This window comes from Argopecten irradians, chromosome 16 (assembly GCF_041381155.1).
Source record: "Argopecten irradians isolate NY chromosome 16, Ai_NY, whole genome shotgun sequence".
NCBI classification, from domain to species: Eukaryota; Metazoa; Mollusca; class Bivalvia; order Pectinida; family Pectinidae; genus Argopecten; species Argopecten irradians.
Window position 1 is genome coordinate 27,018,584 of NC_091149.1, and position 22,227 is coordinate 27,040,810.

Genomic DNA, 22,227 nt, shown 5'->3' on the forward strand with positions numbered 1-22,227 from the left:
TTGAGGTAAAACGAGTCAACCACAACAAAGATGCGTATACTTATTCCAAATTTTGAGCCCCGAACAGAACTACGTCCACGTCGTGGGGCTCGGTAACATACTACAAGTTTGGCAAAGTGTTCTACGCATAACTGATCGCTTATTATATACGGTGTGCTATTTAAATTGCCATTCGTCCGTGGCCCGTTCGTCTTTTAACAATCTTGTAATCGCTATATCTCAGAAAGTACTGTTCATAATTATGTATGTTCCACTATGACTCTTGTTGTGCTTATTGCCTTTTGGGACCGATCGGTATATATCATCCTTCGCATGATGCGAATCTCCTTGTTTTTTTTCTCTTTCCCATCCCGAATTTAGTTAACACATTCACTTGTTCTATATATGGAATTGTAAGGGTATTGATAACCATGGTTATTCCTTTTAAGATAATCTTATTGAAATATACATCCCTGTGACATTGTGGAAATAAAATTCAGACAAGTGTGCTTTAGATGTCACGTTAATTTGAATTCAGTAATCTTGAATTTTGTCTTCCACAAACGCATATATCGGTTACGCTTGGAATAAACAGGTAGGTATATCTTAACATTTTAAACACCAGACAGGAAAAAAACTGCAAATTTAGCGATTACTAATTGCAGTTTTTAATACACTGTCAATGATTTGTAACGTACAGTGAATGTATACATTTTCACCTGGAATTGTAAGGGTATTGATAACCATGGTTATTCCTTTTAAGATAATCTTATTGAAATATACATCCCTGTGACATTGTGGAAATAAAATTCAGACAAGTGTGCTTTAGATGTCACGTTAATTTGAATTCAGTAATCTTGAATTTTGTCTTCCACAAACGCATATATCGGTTACGCTTGGAATAAACAGGTAGGTATATCTTAACATTTTAAACACCAGACAGAAAAAAACTGCAAATTTATCGATTACTAATTGCAGTTTTTATTACACTGTCAATGTTTTGTAACGTACAGTGAATGTATACATTTTCACCTGATGTTTCTTTAATGGGCATTACATTGATATGTTTACAACTAATGAAAAAAGATATCATCGATGGCTATTAATATTAAAGTAGCCCTTAAAAAACTTGAGTGTCGATTGACCATGAATCATAAAAAATAAACAAATACCTGTGTTAGTGCGTTTTTTATTTTCTGTATTTCACTTAAATAGTATGTACTTATTTACTTATTTGTACTTTTCTAGTATTACCATCCACGCGTCGGCCGCCACGTCGCTGTGATGCTGTCTCCAGAATGGACGTAATACACCGGGTGCATGGCTGCTGTAGCACACGCCTAATAAAAAGAAACGAAATAATTAAAGGACCCTCTAATGGACTCGGTGCGAAAGAAGTAGGCTACAAGACAGCTGTAGAGAGATATCAATAAAATAATTCAATCTAAAATATTTATAATGATTGTCAATATGAATCTCATCCTTCTACGCATTTACGTTGAATGTAGTTAAAATTGATTAAGAGCGATTTGTAATTTTAGACAGGGTTTGGATAAACCGACATTGAGCCTTAGCGACAAGTCTAAGTTATATCAGTTTCGGTTCGGCTACTTGTGTGTAGTACTGTTAGTCTTTTTACTGTATAATAGATATACTTGTGTTGAGCATCATTACTTGAATAAACATGGCTGTTCGTCACACATGGTGGCTGTCTCAATGCTACAGTATATGGGCTATATAATTTCTTAACCCACATAACAATATCTTACTCTAGTGTTTGTATAAATATAAATGATATAATGATATAGATTCTTTTTTGGGGGGATGTTTTTTTATCAACTTTTTTATCCAATAGACATATAAATAACATTATGTTCCTTTCACAGAATGACTCTTGCACACACATTTCCATATTTAAATAGATTATTATAATCGTGAACACAAACTTTCATCGCTTTCACATTATTTAAAGATATATATTCACCATTGTTTCATCATCACCTCTCAATCATTCATATATATTCAAAATAAATTGATATTTTTGTAATTGCAAATAATTAATTAACATTGTGTATATATACCAGGTAGTTAGTATTGCCATCAAATATGTCGGGTAAGGGGAGACAACTCCCGAGTGTTCAATAGGTCATCAAAACGTTAAAAGCCCGGATTAATTGTCGATACCTACATGATACGGATAGATGAAGAGCATAGATCCGATAGGATACTTGGAGAAATCTATCTCTCCTTCTTCTTGAGTAACTTTTCCAAGCTCTTGACTCATGCCGACCAGTCTGAATTACAAATCATACACGATTTAAAATCATTTCTTTACTATCTTTATTGTGGTTAATAAAGAATACTACTGCCGGCTATAAACCAACATACAACACTAAATACATGAGTGAGATGTGGATCATTTACAGTTTATGTATGGGAGAGATTTATTTTTTCTTTCAAAAACAGTGCAGTCAATTCCATATAAAGCGTCTCATTTAAATACAAACTTAATGTACGTTGCCGCCAACATATCTCAATAATCATCGAAGATGACTAAAATGTCGACTACCTGAGGTTTTGGTTGTCTTGTATGATCCAAGGTCCGTCAGGTAAGTTATTTTCCATTCCGTCTTTACTTAGGGCGAGGAATCCACAGTCAATAATCAAAATGTTCAGTTCAGGTTTGTGGCCGATGACACGAGTAGCCACTCGTCCAGCAATATCTGTCATCTGACAAGAACCAATGTCTTTTTGCATTAGATCTGAAAATACCACAAACCATGATTATATCATGTGTGCATGTTAGGTGTACGGAGTGTGCCACAATATGAAGAATATATGAAAAAAAAGACCGATTTGGTTTATCGTTCTATTAACAACCGATGTTATATGAGGACGGCCTCCCATGTGTGCAACATGTTACGGTGTGTGCATATCTGTATGTTTTGGGAGGCTGCGGTATAGTCGTGTTAGGTCTCCTAAAAAGACCGAGACTTTTATCATAACCAACATATTGTAAATTAATAACTTCCCCAAATTGTCCCAAAGAGGACACGATTGGCAATACGTAGGCCTATAAATGGAGCTGTGAATGGCTAAAATGGTGCTGAAATGTTTTAAGCATCGTTACCTTACAGTACTACTGATACAACAATGGTCAGGTTTTTTACACGATACCAAATCAAAATCGATACTTGACCTCATAATATTGCTATTTTTAGAAAAAAAAATATATATGATACACTTTTTGTAAGCATCCTATTCTCACCATAAAACACGTAATTGCCAGGTGAAAACTCTTGAAGCATTGACATCGATTCGTCTGGATGAGAACAGCTAGGAGTTGATCCCATACACACAACTTCGCAAGGAATGTTCTTCTGTAAAAGTCTATTTATAGCAAATAATTGAGAGGATTGTCGTATACGTCATGTTCCAAACTAAATGTAATAAAAATACAAAAGTCTTTTTTTTTCTGAAATTGTCATGTGTCAGTATTGTAATTGTATTGTAATATCCCTAGGACTTACTATATGTTTTATATGTCTATAGAAGACATACTGTCGGTACTTTATATTTGTTAATATTCACGGGGGTTTAATTTCCCTAAATTCGCCGGTTCCACACCGAATTTGCAAAATGTGTTACCTTGCAGTTGTTCAGCTATATATTTACATAGCACACCCAGTCATAGTTTATGACTGTCAAAAGGTTCAGGGTGATTTCCGAAAAATGAAACTAACCTCTGGGAATAAATGCTAAACAGTTAATCTCGGAATGTTACATCAACGGAATTCAACAATGTAACTTACAAACCCTACAGTATCGTATGCAAAATAGTTTTATAGAATTTTGGTAATGATATTACTATAATCACAAGGCAGGGAATGTTAGTGTACCTGTTCTTCACCTCTATCAGCACCTTTGTACTCTCTTGTCCTGCTGCCCTGAGTGCATCACTGCCTTTGTCGTAGTACGTATCGCCGTTATGGCAGTATAGCCCTCGGAATGTCATGGCCTCGTTACCCGCTATCAGGCCTGCAAGGGCAACAACTCCGTCACTGTCCCAGGAAACGCCAGCTATATGGGGTGAAAAACTGTTTACTATATCATTATAAAGGATTGTCAATAACGTTCATGATGTGCGTTTGTTTGTTTGTTTGAATAGTTAACGTCATATTAACAATCAGGGCCATGTAAGGACTGCCTTCCATGTTTGTGGTGTATACATATGTAGCATGTATTTAGTGTAAGGTGCGTGTTTTGGGAGACTGCGGTATGTTCCTGTTGTAAATATAAATATAAGATGAAAATTATAATCGATGTTTTGATGACCATTGCCTTACAAGACTTATTTCCACTTTATGTATTTACATTTATTATCCTTATCCAATTAATTGATTTTTAATTTGTTTAATTCATAAATCCGATTCCTTTTGTGCTTTCTCTAATATGCAATTCATTCAATATTGAAACATTACATGATATATATCAGTATATTATGACACATTCAAAATGGGGTCGCGGTGGCCGAGTGGTTAAGATGTCCCGACATATTACCACAAGCCCTCCACCTCTGGGATGCGGGTTCGAATCCCATGTGGGGCAGTTGCCAGGTCTGACCGCTGACCGGTGGTTTTTCTCCGGGTACTCCGGCTTTCCTCCACCAACAAACCTGGCACGTCCTTACATGACCATGGCTGTTAATAGGACGTAAAACTAAACAAACCAAACATTCAAAATAATAATGGCATATTTATATATTTCGCTGGTGATTATTTAGCGATCTCCTCTTAGGTGATAATTGGTAGGTAGAAATGTTCTCGCATTGTCGATTCCTAACAGTAAAACGTTATTCACTTTATCTTAATTGGACATTATCTTCTTGTCTAAGTGGGAATATAACAGAATTCAATTTCCCGAAAATTAGAACACCTGTACAGTAAATCAAATATGTTAACATGTGACATCAGGTTACACTACATGTCCAACCTGACTAAAATACAGATCCTTATAACCACTGCATGTTATCAAACGTAATGATAATAATAAGAATCTGTGTTGTAATCACATTACGTATATGTCCTCCACGTCACGTCAGTGACCTTAACATTGTCCGTTGTGATCACTTACTTCTGTGATACTTCACATCGATTTCCAGATACACACTCCATGGTTTGTCGGATACTGCCATAGCCAGAGCCTCATAACCATCCTTACTGTCCAGCATCACGTGGAATAAACCTAAAGCGTTGTTTAGCTTTTGGCACCTACACAATTGAATTAGATTCACTAATTTACGTATCTTTATGTACCATTTAGCTGATAGATATAAATTTCATGGCAGGAAAGAAATCTGTTGAAATAGTTTTGATGGAGAAGAACATTTAGTGAAATACATATGCTATGTATTTAGACACTTTTCCAGATTGTTTTTATGTATGACATTTAAATACACATCATTGTTATAAAATATAGTGTTTAGTCTCATGACACTCCCACTAGGTGAATCAGAATTCATACACTGTCCTGATGGAGAGAGATAGAATTCTAAAGTAGATCGGAAATATATTCTCAACTTATTAAGTGAAAAACAGAACGATAGAGTATAAAATCAAACCATTGCCAAAAGAAAAAAATGAGATAAATGAGCAAATGCGCGATGATGAAATGGTTCCGTGCTAATTTAAGGTCTGAATCTGCAGTGAGTATATGCATGTTTTAAGAGTCTGCACTACTGGTGAAATGGTGTGCATTTGATAACAACATTAAGTATATCATAACATGCTAAAAACGGTAATCACCATGGTAAAAAAGAAACACCTAAACAAAGATTTTTACATTACCTGGCTAGTTTGTTGCTTGTTATAGGATGCATACAGGATGTCATCAAATCCATTTGCAGCATACATCTCTGCCTCAGCCAAAGTTGATACCGCAATGGATTTCTTTCTTCCACCAGATAGAATAACTGCTGCCTCACTAAAATCATAATAAGCATTAGTGGTATATTAGTGCTGTGTCACCATGTAATAAATGAGCCCTTGTCTTCTAGTGCTATCTCACTGACCTGACCGTCTAACACCAAAGCAACATTACATTACACTGGCAACTTGCAAGCATACTCCCTTTATCTTGAGTGCTCAGCAGGATCAGACACTATAACAAGACAATGTCTCGTTACCGGGACAGAGTACAGAATAATAGTTTGTGTCCTGCATTCAAAACATTCGATATGAAGATATTTGTTGTACTTAGTGATACATATGTTTGGTTATTTAATAGTGCATTTACAACATAAAACCATCTCATTTTTGGTCGACCATGAGCTAAGATAGAACGGTGTATTGTATAGTATGAATTTATGTGTTTTTGACATAAATATCAACTTTACGTTGCCTGTTGAAGGCAATATCGTCTGAAACAGCGATACATTTGTTCAAATAGCAGTTTAACCTCTTTAGACCAAAATAAAGACATCTCAACCCCGGTCCAATATATTAGAAACTAACAACTTCTAATAAAGGATTCATGATGTATAATGGCCTAATATTAGTTAATTTACAGGTGGTCGGCTCCAGCATCACTCCATTTCTCTAGTCATGTGATTACTAAGGTTCGTGGGCCTCTTATTATACTTACTTTCCTTTAAAGGTTTACTTACACTGTTTTATGTGTCTTGGTATGTGACCGTAACTGTACTCCAAGTCTATCACACCTGCTTTGCATCGCAGCTGCGTTATTCTTTAGTTTATCGAGATCTACAAGAAAACATGGAGTCGGTACATCGGACACTTTTTCTGGCCTTTCCTCCTCCTTATTGTGCCTCTGTTGTCTCTACAAAGCATAGACAATATACTTCTTACATCAACCGTTAACAATATTGTTTTCGTTGGTTTTTTTGTTCTTGTCGCGTCAAATCGGAATTCGTTTGTTTTCTTGATGAGTCCGAAATAATATTTATTTAGTTATAGTATTTTGTTTGTTTGTTTGTTTGATTGATTCAATTAACGTCCTATTAACAGCTATGGTCATGTAAGGACGGCCTCCCATGTATGTGGTGTGTTGCGTGTATGTTGTGCGAGGTGCGTGTTTCGGGAGACTGCGGTATATTCATGTTGTGTATTCTTGTATAGTGGAACTTTTGCCCTTTTTATAGTGCTATATCACTGAAGCATGCCGCCGAAGACACCAAGCAACACACCCCACCCGGTCACATTATACTGACAACGGGCGAACCAGTCGTCCCACTCCCTTTTTGCTGAGCGCTAAGCAGGAGCAGAAACTACCACTTTTACAGACTTTGGTGTGTCTCGGCCAGGGGACAGAACCCAGAGCCTTCCTCACAGGGGCGAACGCTCAACTCGAGGCCAAAAGTGAGGCGGTGCCAAGGGAGGCATTAGGAAAGATAAAGTCAGTTAGGAAGAAAAGAAAAGATAAGATCCTAAATTTAGTCGCCTTTTACGATCATGCAATAGGGACAGCAGGTACAATTCTAACGCCCTACCTGCAGGGCACAGTTATAGTATGCATATAGTGATTTTACTTCTATATATTTTGTAAAAGAACTGCTCTACCCCATTCCGTTACATTTGTACTTATATTTTTGATGTAATTTTGAAACAGACTATAGTCTAAAAATAGCATGACGATTCACATGATACACACAGCACTGTATTACATAAATTATCGATACTGTCCTTATCCTTGTATCGTTCGATATTGTTGTTCAATTATTACTAATTTATTAATACACAGAACGTAACGTATACACAAACCACATAATAATATTTACCACTTTGCAAACAAACTGTCCAAGTCCATGAATAAGGTCACACTATACGCATGCTATAACGTGGTTAGGCATTACGACTAGAGGTTAAATATAGCTGGGTCACACTATCACACTAGGCTGTATAATACCGACGAGAGAGCTTTAACGCTACTGCAGACTGTTTACTAGTCAGCAGTTGGTTGTTATGCATATGAATCAGTTCTTGTACTGATAAGTTTATCAATTTTTGTCAACCGCAAATCAGTATACGAAGCTGTGATACAGATATATGTTGCAGATAATATTTATGTTTCAAGCCATAATATATGTGTGGTTGGCAGTGTGTAATATCTCAATAGTACCTTAATCGAATCAATCAACCAACCGCCTCAAATTAATTGAATCGATGTCTAGATCTGAATCCTATATTTTGACCTTAACGTGAGAAACAACTGCTCCAGAATTCATCGCCTCCGCCGATACAATATCATATCATTCCATTGGTTCATTGAGGCTCGATCAATGCATGTACGTCACTGCACATATATCCCAAACGGGATATTTTTATTCCCTGTATTTAATTATGGTATTAAAAAACAATAAAATATTATATGGGATACGCAATATATTATTATAAACTTTATATAGATTTGCTTAAAAGTGACATCATGACGGATATTAAAAAGACATCGCTGATAAGTATCATCAACATTCGGAAAACTTACAGGCGCCATACTAATGGCATTGAGAGAGTGTTCACTGAATTTGCATTAAATATGAAGAAAGGGGGGATAAAATGAACAGACATTTTGGAGCTACTCTTTTTACCAATACTAAGAATAAACGAATAAAAAAGAGTAATTATTCTTACATCGATATATATTACCTATGTCGTTAACTGTCAGGCAAGCAGATTATATTTATATATAACAGTGACGATATATATTACCACTCTAAATTAATGCATATAATTTTACTGGCTTTTTCGAGATGTGATTGGGTTGAAATTTCTCACCTCTTTCAAGTATTTAAGGGTATTTTATGAATCTTTTACACGTGACATACAATGATCATTTAAAAATAAACAGACGAGTTGATAAAGAGAAAGATATGTAGACTAAGACATTGATTGAAGTTTACCTTACTGTGCGGTACATTAACAATGGTTGTGAATTGGTGATATAGATATATTGGTTATTAGACTCAGGTTTCTCTTTTTATCACTCAAACGTTGTCGAGGAATCTAAAAGTAATAAAAAGATATCTGTGTGTATCTAAGCGCTCGAAAAAGTGAACGATCATACATGTATGTATGTATCTACCTCATAATGCTACACTAAACCCAGTGTTAAATAAATATTATAGAGAACATGTAATGACTTATTTTTGTTATTCATGTTCCGACGGAAAAAAAGTCGATCATTTTTGTTTTTAATATGCGGACGACCACAGATGCTAAAGAATCTACAGAGATTAACCGTATAATTTCTAGTGTTGGCCAATACGTTACCCTAATCCAACGTCTGTGGATCTCGGTGCATGTGACTTACACTTCAAAATCTTACTAATAATGTTAAAAAAACATATTATTCGGTGGTTATTCCAAAAAGATAGCCTTGTTTTCTGTGAACAGAGAGTAAGATTTATTCGTAATTTATGCACCGCCGCCATGTTGGATCTGGGTAACTGCAGTTACTCTAATCCGGTTCTCCCTGTAAGTGATTCTTTTAACAGTAAATGTAATGGAACCTCTCTATCCTGACGTTTTATAGGCGCTATCGATATGTACATATGCGAGCTTTCATATCTATCATTTTGAAAGTATAACTATGACGATTAACATTTTTTGATACTAAAACAATATGTGTTTGAACTTAAATGCATATCTTAGTATGAGTTTTAGTAAAACTATGTTTATGATGATTATTTGTTTAACAACGGTGTCAGATTTGTTTACAGTATCCAAGGTGGATGTACGGGGAAGTACCTCGGTTTCGTAATATAATGAATGAGATAAGTGACTGTTTTTCCGTTGCCAGTGCAATGTTATCATGCGGCTTGGAGGCTGCAGTATATTGACGTTGGGTCTCCCTACGATAGCAGAGTTAAGCTTCCTGGTACATATGTATCATACAAGTGTAAAAGATAAGCAAGATGGCATTAGACGGATCCTACCAATTTTTAATATTTAACTCAACAGGAAGTAAATATCTATCCAACATAAGGTAGGTTAGTTCCTTGTGGTCTTGTTGACTGAGTAAATTCAATCCAATGACGAGTCACTGTTGAAGATATCGGTCCTAGAAAACAGACAATGGGTATTATGTTAGTCTGTAAACAAATGTGAATGACCTCAATTTTGCATTAAAAACTGTAACATCAGGATCAGGATCACCAATGAGTTAAAGTCCCATTATGCTTTCACCAAACTTTGCTAAAATATACATTAACATCCCTTATGAAAGGTTCTTCATTTGGTTTCTTTCCAATGAAGATAATTACGCAATAATCAATTAGTAAAGAATTCTTAAAATAGAACTGGTTGATTTGCATAGTTAAACATTCTTCGTATATACGTAGATGTTCGATACCCGGATATAGTAAACAAAACAAGCATGGCCGAGACAGAGGGCAGTTTTGAGGAAACGGTGAACAATACAATGTTCTATAATTGTTTTAGTATATATGATACATATTAGATTTCACTGATTATAAATGTGTCCTGTCAAAGGTTACATATAGTTTATATAAAGCTTAATACAAAATACGTATTAATCGAAAAATAGTGGATGTAAATAGTGAATGCATACATGGGGCACCATATGGGGTATTTTATCGTACAAATATAAACACGTGACCGTGTCAATTTTGATGATCGGTTGATTTTCTTTCCTTTCGTGTAATAATTTGAGATAAATACAGTATTAATCCAAAACTATATATAGATAAATATATACCATGATACTACCAAATTTTTCATAATTTGAGAGTAAAGAGAGCACAGTATATACGTAAAGAGGTGGACTAAATATAATAGCTTTTTATATACATGTATTATAACTGCTTTCTATTTATTCTTTGGGTATTTTATAACGATATTCGTCTATGAAATATGTGTAGTACATGCATGTACATATAGATGAAAGATCACTGGAATCGACGCTGGAATCGACGCTAATACCGATACCAGTCGAGATTTCATTTCTGTATAATTAACTGATTAAATGTTTTTCTATTACGTTTCGTGTATTTAGAAAAGGATCATTATATACATCAAGTAGTGATTACCAGGTGCATGAGTCTTAATTATCGTATGGGCATTTTTAAATATAGGCCTACAATTTTGTGTACACGGAGCGAATTAAACTAATCAAAGACTCGCATTTATATTAGTACAAACGTCAGTATTAGAGTGAACTAAGGGGATATAAATATTGTCAGACTATTGGAGTTTCATCATTAAAAAGACACAACATATATCATTTTGACCCTTGATACTACCTGGTGGACTATCATTTGCCGTCGGTACGTAATTCTTACATGTACGTAGTAAAAAGGAAAAGGGAATTGAAACTGAAATTTCTATAATTTCACGAGTGTGCATTCCATTTTACGCTAAGCGCGAATTATGTTTATAAGTATTCAGCCCATTTGTTTTCATAGGAAAAGCTCGATTTATGGAGCAAGTCTAAAAGTTTATGCGCTAAATAAAATATGTGAGAAAAAATAAGTTCGTGATGCCTGCTAAGACTTTACCAGTCTTATCTAAACGGATATTTGCCCCATTTTCTCTTCTTTTAATGAAGGACTGATCCAGGTTTTCTTTAGCTGTTTTGGTACACTTTTCCACCAGATCTTCTTCACATGATGAACTGTATAGAAATCATTAACGGACTGTTTTATACTCCATTTTTTTAATTAGTACTATTCAATCAAACCAAACTATTCTACATTTTGTACATGCATTCCTTTTCCTGTCCCGTGCATGCAATGAATTATGAGATAAAAATGCATCACATTGGCCTACATATGTGCACTGGTGTTTGGCTCTATAGACAGTTTTCTCTCTTTATATATTGACACAGTATTACATATACATTTGTACATGTATATATATATAGAGAGAAAAAAAGTCTATAGATCCAAACACCTGTGGTTCATATACATGTATCTTTACATGTAGCATAAACATATATTATGTATATATATTTGTGCATGTAGTATATACTACAATGTGGATTGTACTCAGTTCATAATCATGATCACTTGTCATTGATATATCCGATAATGTCGTTGACCCTGTTGTCTCGTGTTCGCGATCGGTCTTCGATGGAGTATAACATGTAGGCTTTCCAGACTTCGTATGTATGTATACATCGCTGTATTATTATAAAAAGAAACAAAGTGTAATATTTATATAGCTGGTAACGACATGGCGTGTTTGTGTTTACTTTCATTTGTTTACGAGTTTGGCGAGTCACCCCGTGGGAGGCCTCATCAGGTAACACAGACGTACGTGTATTCGGTTTCGATCACAGGGACCTGGCACGAAATTTTTAACCAATAGTATACATATATATATATATTATAGTATCAAGGGTATGAACTCGGCGATCGAAAAAAACGGATTATTTTAATAAATGGGTTCTATACAACATTGACGGATATCTTACATTAAAGAGAAATAATTTATCTTTCCATTGAGTGCTTGATGAACAAAATTGGCCAAGTATTGACGAAGTTATGGCTTGATGAATCAAGAAATTTACGTCAAATATGCTCGGTAGACATTTCCCTGTCCGGTCGAAATGTCGTCTCGGCTCTAATGGGTACCTCAAAAACCAAGCCAAAATCACAAAATCTACGCTTGTGGTGGTAAACAGTACCCATAACTGTGTTCATCCACAATCTTCTTTGGAGGTGTCATGACCCGTACCTTGTAGAAACTCCTTTTAAACATCGTGTAGCTCACTTACTTTAACCGTCACCGCCATGTTCATTTTTCTCTCGGAACGCTCCTCGACTTTACATATCGTGACTACATTATGCAAATTATGTAGTGTTGTGCTTGTGTGTAAACTCGAGAAGCGTTCCGAAAAACAAAACAACATGGCGGTGACGGTTAATGTAACAGAGCTACACAATGTTTAAATGGAGTTTTTACAAAGTACGGGTCATGACAACTCCAAAGGAGATTGTGGATGAATACAGTTATGGGTACTGTTTACCACCACAAGCGTAGATTTTGTGATTTTGACTTGGTTTTTGAGGTACCCATTAGAGCCGAGACGACATTTCGACCGGACAGGGAAATGTCTACCTAGCAATTTTTTCGTAAATTTCCCGATTCATCAAGCCATAACTTCGTCAATACTTGGCCAATTTTATTCATCAAGCACTCAATGGAAATATAAATTATTTCTCTTTAAGGTAAGATATCCGTCAATGTTGTATAGAACCCATTTATTAAAATAATCACGGTTTAAAAAAAATATGTCAGTTTTTCTAGACCGCCGAGTTCATACCTTTGATACTATAATATAAATATATGTATACTGTTAGTTTCAAAAAAATCGTGCCAGGTCCCTGTGGTTTCGATGTACACAAACTGTTCGGTTTCAATGTACATTTCAATAAAGCTAGATTAGACCCTATAGGCATCTATAAATCTTTATTACAAAAAACATAAGATCAGCAAATACCATTGTAATTATGATTTTGTTAATTGCTTGCTTTCCATTCAAGAACAAACACTTTTTGAATAGTTTTAGCCTAATTTTATATAGAAAATACATGTAAATACATGCATGTACCAGATGTATTTGTAGGTCCACGCGTGGAATGCGTGGGATCGTAACGTGCAGTCGATCGCGATCGAGCAATGCATTTTGATCGCTAAATTGTCGTTGTTTGAAGGACCGTGCACGTGGTGAAGAACGAAGACCCATGTGTGTTCGCTGACACGTATTTGACGAGTCTTCAGTGCGTTCGCCATGCACGATGTGTTGAAGTTTGTAAGGGAAATTCCACTTTTTTTGTGCCTACGCATACGTACTAGATTGTTTTGGCTCTGGGGCGGAACTACGGATTTCCCCCTCTCTGAAGAGGGGTTTTCTATTGCTTTTTAAAAACATGGAAATGTTGGGCATTTTTTATTAGCGGATATTTTCATAAGGATATATGCTCTAGTATTCAGCAAAGTTTGGTACTTTATGACGATATTTTTTCACCCCAAAACATAATGGGGCTTTAACTTTAAAATAAAAATCAAAGTATTTTTTTCTGTCAGTAAAACTGCTAGGTGAATTTGCGACCGGCAGTTTGGTTCTATTCCTACTGCAAATTGCACTGATTCTGAGAATATCTTCTCATTATGAATAATGAAAAGATATTTAGTAAAATATGCAGCAAGAATCAGACCAAAACGCGGGTCGCAAATTCACTCAGCACTATATTCATAATATTATCTTCAAAGTTGGAGTTACCCCCCTTTAGCTTTTAGATATTGTAAGTAAATCTTGGTAAAAATAAACACCGAACCTATATTTAGAACATATATTGGCATAACAAACCTGGTAGGCGATACATATCGTCTTTGACTAATTTAGGTTTCTAGTTATTTTGTTCACAAAGTGATTGAAATACATATACTTATCATCACTCCGTTTGATAAAGGATCTGACAACATCCCATTAAAGGTCACTTTGTGGTAACCTTTGGAAAAGGGCAATAATATTATTAACTTCAGAATCTTGAAAGTGCATTTTAAGGAATGAAATAGTTCGCAAAACCTGACAGAGCTATTTTCATATACGTAGTCATCTTTCCTTTCCCAAAGACAACAGTAGAGCTAAATGCATATATTATACTGGAACGAAATGGCGTTTTAGTGGGTGTAGCAAGGTGTAGAAAATGCATTTAATATGAAAAACAAGTCACTGGTAGTATAAAGGTCATTTGCACTTGACCTCTTATGGCATGTTGTCAGATCCTCTACTGAACCGAGTGTTATAAGAATATATTTTCAATCAAATTGTTGATCTAGAAAATGCATTTGATCTGACGTACAAGTGGTATAAAGGTCACTAGAAAATGACTCCTTATGCAACATGAATCAGGCTCCGATTTATTTCGAAACAAAAGTGTAAGCTATTTACGTTTTTCTCTGTATGTTACTTATATGAAGAGGTTTTAGTTAAGTTAGTTTTAGTTGTTTCGATATACCGGGGCCAGATCGCATTCATGTAAGTTTGCTCCACTACCAGTAATAGTTACCAATTGTAGCTGTAATGACGACATTCTTAAATGTTCATTGTCTTCAGAGTTACAATAATACAGTTATGGTATACAATATTTTGATTAAGATAAAACGCTACGTAATATGAATTGGAAAAATGATAGTAGTAAAACCAACTTAATCACATATTTCATATTTCTGACAGTAACGGAACTATAACAAGTTATTATGATGATACAATGGATTCGACCGTATATGAATGGTTTGGTAACGACACGGGCCCGGGTGTTATATGGATGAGTGGAGTTCAGTGTGACGGTACGGAGACTAGTCTCGTGGATTGTCCTTTTGATGGTTGGGGAGTTGGAAGCTGTTCAAGGCCCGCTTATGTCGTCTGCTACAATGAAGGTAATTGACTCAGTAGAATGATAAAATATGCATTATCAATACATTCACGGACGACCTCTCGTGTGCAATAATTTGCGGTTTGTGAAATGGAATATACCGTATGCAGTCTACCAAAAACACACACTACAACACAATGCACATATGGGAGGTCGTCCTTAAAACCAAAACAAACGCATTTCTAAAGTTAAAAAGTAGGAACATCTTTTAAGTCTGTAGTTATTTTGATTGTGCATGCTACGTGTTGACAAGGAACAAACTATTTTTTCTAACAGACGATTCACCCATGGACGTTCGCTTAGCGATCGGGAGATCGGATGGATATGGAAGTGTCGAGGTTTACTATAACAGTATTTGGGGAGGATTAGCCTGGGATAGATTTTGGGATAATGAGGCCAAGGTTGTGTGCAGGATGCTTGGATACAGGTATAACACATTTCTACTGACTTTTGATTTTAGTAGTTGTAACATAATATATATCTAAATAAACAAAGGATCAGATAAAGTAATAATTTGTTTTTATCTGCTTAACGTCCCACGTTACCAATACAAGATTATTCTTCTCAATGCGCTATACACTATGAAATTTTAATTATTTTAAATGTAAGTATCTTGTATTTTCATGATCTTTGTCTTTACAGTGATTATTTTCGTTAGCTTTCTCAAATTTGCCTTTTGATATGCATATATATATATTTAAAAAACTATATTCAAATAGGTTTTCTCATATGGAATGCAGCTTGCATTCACGACCAAAACGTGATTTCTATCATTTCAGGTTTAGTTTATAGATCTTCATGTTTTAATCAAGGCATTAATTATGTTTTAGTCAAGGCGTTTCTTACGGTTGGTCAGATATATCATACACAACGATTCCAAAATGGAGATCAAGACGTTGTACAGGAAATGAAACAAGTCTAGCAGACTGCCCAGTGATATCGGACCTATTTGACGACAATTTAGGTAGCGGAGCGGCTCTGTGTTACGGTGAAACACAAGGTATTTTATAACAGGGCGCGTCACGGGAGAGGTTGGGAAACCTGTACCCAATCCCCTTGTACAATATCGTAGAGAAAAAAGAGTATTTTATTATTTTGAAATTCAAATTATAACACACAAGACATTAACAATCATACATTACAGATCATATGACAGACTAACATTTAGATATTAAAAAGCATTTATTTAATGTTAGAAATTAACATATAGTCCAACTTGTATAAACCGGATATCATCAGGACCAGCATATTTGGCCGGTATAGAGAGGTTTCCGGATTAAGAAGGAAATGTCATACACTTAAGCCGGAAAAGACAAGTTGTAATGATATTTTTATCACATAATCCGCCTGATATGCAGTGATTTCGCCCGTGTAATATAGTTGCGTATGTCACTTGTGTAATATGACCTAAAACGTCATCAGGATATCATCAGGATCAGCATATTTGGCCGGTATAGAGAGGTTTCCGGATTATACATAATTTAATAGTTACGATTAAGAAGGAAATGTCATACACTTAAGCCAGAAAAGACAATGAATAATGATATTTTTATCACATAATCCGCCTGATATGCAGTGATTTCGCCCGTGTGATATAGTTGCGTATGTCACTTGTGTAATATGACCTAAAACGATTTTCATTGGATGGAAATCAATTGTGACGCCAGAGAAAAAACAATAAAATAACGTCAGGAAAAATGACGTGACGTCAGGATAACGAGGACGGCGGGACAAATTGCTGGCGTCTGCTGGATTTTCGGAATACATTTTAGCGTGGAATTCTTTGTTATGCAGGTATTTGTAGTATAAAAAGATAAATAGTATCTTAAATTTGTGTTATTTTCGTATGAGATTTTATGAAACTCGAACTTTTACCTTTTGCTCGCCAAGGCTCGCAAAAAACCTACTTAGACTCATTTCATCAAATCTCATATTAAATGAACACTCATGTAAGATCCTGTTTTCTTTCATACCTACACGTGTAATACTGGCTGGTCCAGGGCAATACACTCATGTCGCCTGATGCTGTATTGCATGGCTACCCATGCAATAAAGCCTCGTGACGTCACGGCGTCAACAAAATCTCTATTTCCTCGGTAAAATTTTAACATTTTTTTCACAAATATGACTGATTTTACTTTAAAAGATCCAAACAACGGAATTCGTGTTGAAAGTATCATGTAATTTTTCTTGTATGGGAAAACGACTTCCAGTCGTGGATTTCATCGAATTTATTTCAAAATGGCGGGATATTTAAGTTGTAAAATTTCAATAAAACGTCGAGGTATGAAAGAAAAATACTCTTTCATAAGTGGATATGAAGGATAGGGATATTCTACCCTCGGGGTCACAAAATGTTACAAAACCCTCGGCAAGCCTAGGGTTTTACTACATTTTGTGACCCTCGGGTAGAATATCCCTATCCTTCATATCCACATATGAAAGAGTCTTATAATATACTGTATATTCCCGCGAATAAATGAACATTACGAATGGAATATACGAATACAAATATAACCGCAAAATTAAATCACGATAAAAGGTCATTAGTAACAAAACACGAATAAAGTCTCGCAAAAAAATGTGTACAGTAATACGCTTTGCTATTTTATGATATAGTTTTCTTTGACTATGCCTTTCTACTTTCAACAATATTTATGTTCTATATAAAAACATCTAAACGAATTTTCATTCCAGACATGTTAGTCGAACTTAACGTTGTTAATATATAGAGAAAATTAACATATCTTCAAACGAATACCTTTTGAAATGCCTCAGCTTGACAGATCTTGGTCTTGGTAAACTCATTGCATCAGCCTTACAAAATCTATCAAACTTTAACAGAAATACCAACATGGGTAATGCATTGATTGGAAAGTTTGACAGGATCGGAGGAAAGTCCTATTTCTATGGAAAGTTTTGAATATGATGCCTCCAATTTACGTCGTTTCAAGAATATGTTTCGTTCTGCATATCTGTGATAATAACGTGAATTAATATGATCATTAGCTACATCATCAACGACCGAGTCTTCCTTCGCCATCCGCCTACAGAATGGTCTGTATAACCACAGTGGACGGGTAGAAGTGTATCATGATGGTCAATGGGGCGGGGTTTGTGAAAGAGACTGGAGTTGGAATGATGCAAATGTCGCATGTAGGATGCTGGGATATACGTAAGTATTATTTTTTTGTTTAAATATTGTTACATTTCTTCTAAAATCCTTTGTATCGCTCCTAGTCATAGACGTTTGTGTGGATTGTAGGCCACTTTGGCCTTAGACAATTATTGGGGAAGGAGAACAGAAACTGTGTAAGTCTTTGTTCTGAGAGTTGTAAGATTTATTTGCGTGTGGGTAAAAACACAAAAAAGCTAAATGTATATGTATACTGGGACGAAATGTCGTTTGCAATTGATTTAGCTAACTGTAGAAAATGCATTTGATCTGAAGTACAGCTAGTATACAGAGAGGGGCCGCGGTGGCCGTTTGGTAAAGATGCCCCGAGATATTACCTCAAGCCCTCCACCTCTGGGATGCGGGTTCGAATCCGATGTGGGGCAGTTGCCTGGTACTGACCGTTGGTCGGTGGTTTTTCTCCAGGTACCCCGTCTTTCCTTCACTACAAACCTGGCACGCCCTTACATGACCCTGGCTGTTAATAGGACGTTAAACTAATAAAACCAAAACAGTATACAGATAATCCGAATATGACTTTTAACTGTCAGTTTTTGTTTTTGTCAGAGTTATTCCGAGATATCAGGGCCATATCACATAAAGAGACCGCAGAACCAAATGATTTCGCTATATACGATATATTAACGTTTGCCACTGTCCAGGTTAAATGCTAAATGGAGTTTTCAAGTCTGGTCACCCGTCAGTAACTCTGAAGAATGACATCTCGCATACCTGTAAATATCTACCATCTTGCTAAACTTTTATGTGGGGAGTGCCATCTTATGTTGAATTCCGCACCAAAAATTGACCAAAATATTGATGAAATTCCAATATTGATTACCTCCCCCTGTCAGACACCCACTTGACAGAATTTTAAAATTTCTTTATATATTTTACATCTACATGTATTGCCCAACCCACACATAAAACATTTGAAAGTGGTGCGCCCTGAATACCCAATCAGCAGGCTCCGAAACATTCACCTCTATATGAAATCTTGTGCCCAAAAGGGGATTTCCAGGAATCTCTTTTTGGTTTGATTCTGCGGTCCCTAAATACAATGCAAGAAAATTTCATTTCTGTTAAAAATGAGCATAGCAATAGATCTTAATATCTACATGTACTTTTTAGGAAGTTATCGCTCACAAACGTCGGAATAAAAGAACAGTTTCCATTTGGAAACAAAACTGATAGCTGTAATGACGACATTCTTATATGTTCATTGTCTTCAGAGTTACAATATTGCGGTTATGGTATATTTTGATTAAGATGAAGTGCAAAGAAGTAATATAAATATGAAAATTAAAAGTACTTATCAATCATAAATTTGATATAACTGACAGTAACGGAACTATAACAAGTTATTATGATGATACAATGGATTCGACCGTATATGAATGGTTTGGTAACGACACGGATCCGGGTATTATATGGATGAGTGGAGTTCAGTGTGACGGTACGGAGACTAGTCTCGTGGATTGTCCTTTTGATGGTTGGGGTGTCGGAAGCTGTTCAAGTCCCGCTTATGTCGTCTGCTACAATGAAGGTAATTGACTCAGTAGATTGATGAAATATGCATTATCAATACATTTCTTTGCACGGACGGCCTCCCGTGTATGCAATGAGTTGCAGTTTGTGAATGTTTGTATGTTTTATTCCGTATTACAAGGAGACACAACGTAAAACATACCGCAGCCTCCCAAAAAAGACATCCATTTACTACAACATATTGCACACACGGAAGATCGTTCTTCAATAACTCCGTCAGTTAACTAATAGTACATTGAGCTGATATCAAACCAGACAGATGTAAAATAAATAGGAAAAAGTCTGTAGTTTCTTTGCATTGTGGATGATACATGTTGACAACGAACAACTATTTATTCTGACAGACGATTCACCCATGGATGTTCGCTTAGTGATCGGGAGATCAGATGGATATGGAAGTGTCGAAGTTTACTACAACAGTATTTGGGGAGGATTAACCTATCTTAGGTTTTGGCATAATGAGGCCAAGGTTGTGTGCAGGATGCTTGGATATAGGTATAACGCATCTCTACTGACTTTTGATTTTAGTTGTAACATAATATATACAAATAAACACAACACGAATATACAGCAGTCTCCCAAAACATACACCCGCACTTCATACACGCAACACACCACAGACATGGGATACTATCTTTACATGACCCTGGCTGTTAATAAGACGTTAATATTATCAAACAAAACAAACAAAGTAACATAATAGAAATCTATATATGCATAAAATCAGGCGAAATATTAATTAGTATTTATTTGTTTAACATCCAACGTTACCAATAAAGTGTCATTAAAAGACGGCTTCTACTCAATGCGCTATACACTATGAAATTTTAATAATCTTAAATGTGAGTATCTTGTATTTCCATGGTCTTTGCCTTTTATCGTAACTATTTTCGTTAGCCTTTTTACTTTTGTTTTGATATGCATATATATAGATGTTCCCCAACGAGTGACTGTTGTTTATCATGTTTATCAAACTCGAGTTAGTTAATTTACAAATTTTGAAAAGACACGAGCTTTAGCGCGAATGTCTTTTGAAAACTTGAAAATTAACTAACGAGAGTTTAGATAAACATGATAAACAACAGTCACGCGTTGGGGAACTTATTTATCCCATAACTTTAGCCCTATATTTATACCGAGGTGACCATTTTCTCGTCTTCATTCAGGGAAACCTACCACCAGACATTGTGTAGTGATATCTTTCCGCCATCAAATATAGTGCCTAAATTGAGAGCCAATATTCTATTGTTCGATACTTTGAATAAGCAACTACCTGTTAAACAGTAAATATAATGCTATTTAAAAGAAAATGCGCTATAAAAAGTAGCCCGAAGTTGAGAGCCAATCGGAATCAAAGGATCTTGGAATTGACCAATCAGAGGCGCCGTAGGTGTTTATACACTGGAGTGTGTAAACATAAATGATAACCAACTGCTATGGAATTTATCACATGGCTTTTCCATTGTGAAACATGCATACGTATGGGATAAATACGTTTAAAAAGAAGACTATTATAATATTGCAATACGTTTTCTCATATGAAATTCAACTTGCATTCCCGACAACAAGGTGATGTTTGTAGAAATGTATTTATGAATTATGTTATTCATGTTTTAGTCATGGGGTTTCTTACGGTGCCTCAGATATACCGTTCACAACTATTCCATTATGGAGATCAAGAAGTTGTACAGGCAATGAAACAAGTTTAGCAGACTGTCCATTTGTTATGTATCATCATGGTAACCGTCACACATTGAGCGAAGGTCTAGGTTGCGGAGCTGCGCTATGTTATGATGACCCACAAGGTATGTTTTAACAACGAATATCACGGGATAAGGCTTCATATAAGTTGGGGAATCTGTACCCAATCCCATTGTACAATATCTGATAGAATTGTGTTAATTTGAAATTTAAATGATATCACACAAGGCATTACAAATCGTATATTACAAATAATAAGATAATAACATTTAGACATTAAAAACATACACATACTGTACATCTTGTCTAAACCGGATGTCATCGCGACCAGCATATTTGGCCGGTAGAGTGAGGTTTCCAGATTATACATGGTTTAATTATTAAAATTAAGAAGGATATGTCATTACAG

The 22,227-nt window shown here is 35.6% G+C and overlaps 3 protein-coding genes across 3 annotated transcripts in view; 1 reads left to right on the top strand and 2 right to left on the bottom strand.

Moving 5' to 3' along the window:
- Positions 1-1,154: 1,154 nt before the first annotated feature.
- On the bottom strand, positions 1,155-8,487 carry LOC138310131 (D-serine dehydratase-like). The gene is made up of 9 exons (XM_069251261.1): positions 8,479-8,487; positions 6,644-6,816; positions 5,821-5,961; positions 5,113-5,249; positions 3,879-4,059; positions 3,248-3,369; positions 2,549-2,741; positions 2,168-2,273; positions 1,155-1,319 (listed from the first exon to the last, which is right to left on the bottom strand). The coding sequence occupies exons 1-9, from the start codon at positions 8,485-8,487 to the stop codon at positions 1,230-1,232; spliced, it is 1,152 nt and encodes a 383-aa protein (XP_069107362.1). The 3' UTR covers positions 1,155-1,229.
- Positions 8,488-9,935: 1,448 nt separating this feature from the next.
- LOC138310887 (uncharacterized) overlaps positions 9,936-22,227 on the bottom strand; it is a 60,006-nt gene continuing 47,714 nt past the window's right edge. The window contains exon 6 of the mRNA XM_069252216.1: positions 9,936-10,053. Within this exon, the coding sequence (XP_069108317.1) occupies positions 9,965-10,053 (89 nt within the window). The 3' untranslated portion in view covers positions 9,936-9,964. The remainder of the gene's footprint in view (positions 10,054-22,227) is intronic.
- Positions 17,758-21,948, top strand: LOC138310885 (CD5 antigen-like). The gene is made up of 4 exons (XM_069252214.1): positions 17,758-18,569; positions 19,913-20,115; positions 20,462-20,612; positions 21,735-21,948. The coding sequence occupies exons 1-4, from the start codon at positions 18,556-18,558 to the stop codon at positions 21,931-21,933; spliced, it is 567 nt and encodes a 188-aa protein (XP_069108315.1). The 5' UTR covers positions 17,758-18,555; the 3' UTR covers positions 21,934-21,948.

Coding starts and splice junctions, on each gene's coding strand:
- LOC138310131 (XM_069251261.1), bottom strand. Junction 4,060..5,112: donor CGATGTGAAGTATCACAGAA/GTAAGTGATCAC, acceptor CACCCCATATAG/CTGGCGTTTCCTGGGACAGT. Junction 2,742..3,247: donor TGGCAATTACGTGTTTTATG/GTGAGAATAGGA, acceptor TGGTATTTTCAG/ATCTAATGCAAAAAGACATT.
- LOC138310885 (XM_069252214.1), top strand. Junction 20,116..20,461: donor TGTCGTCTGCTACAATGAAG/GTAATTGACTCA, acceptor TTATTCTGACAG/ACGATTCACCCATGGATGTT. Junction 20,613..21,734: donor TGCAGGATGCTTGGATATAG/GTATAACGCATC, acceptor TTCATGTTTTAG/TCATGGGGTTTCTTACGGTG.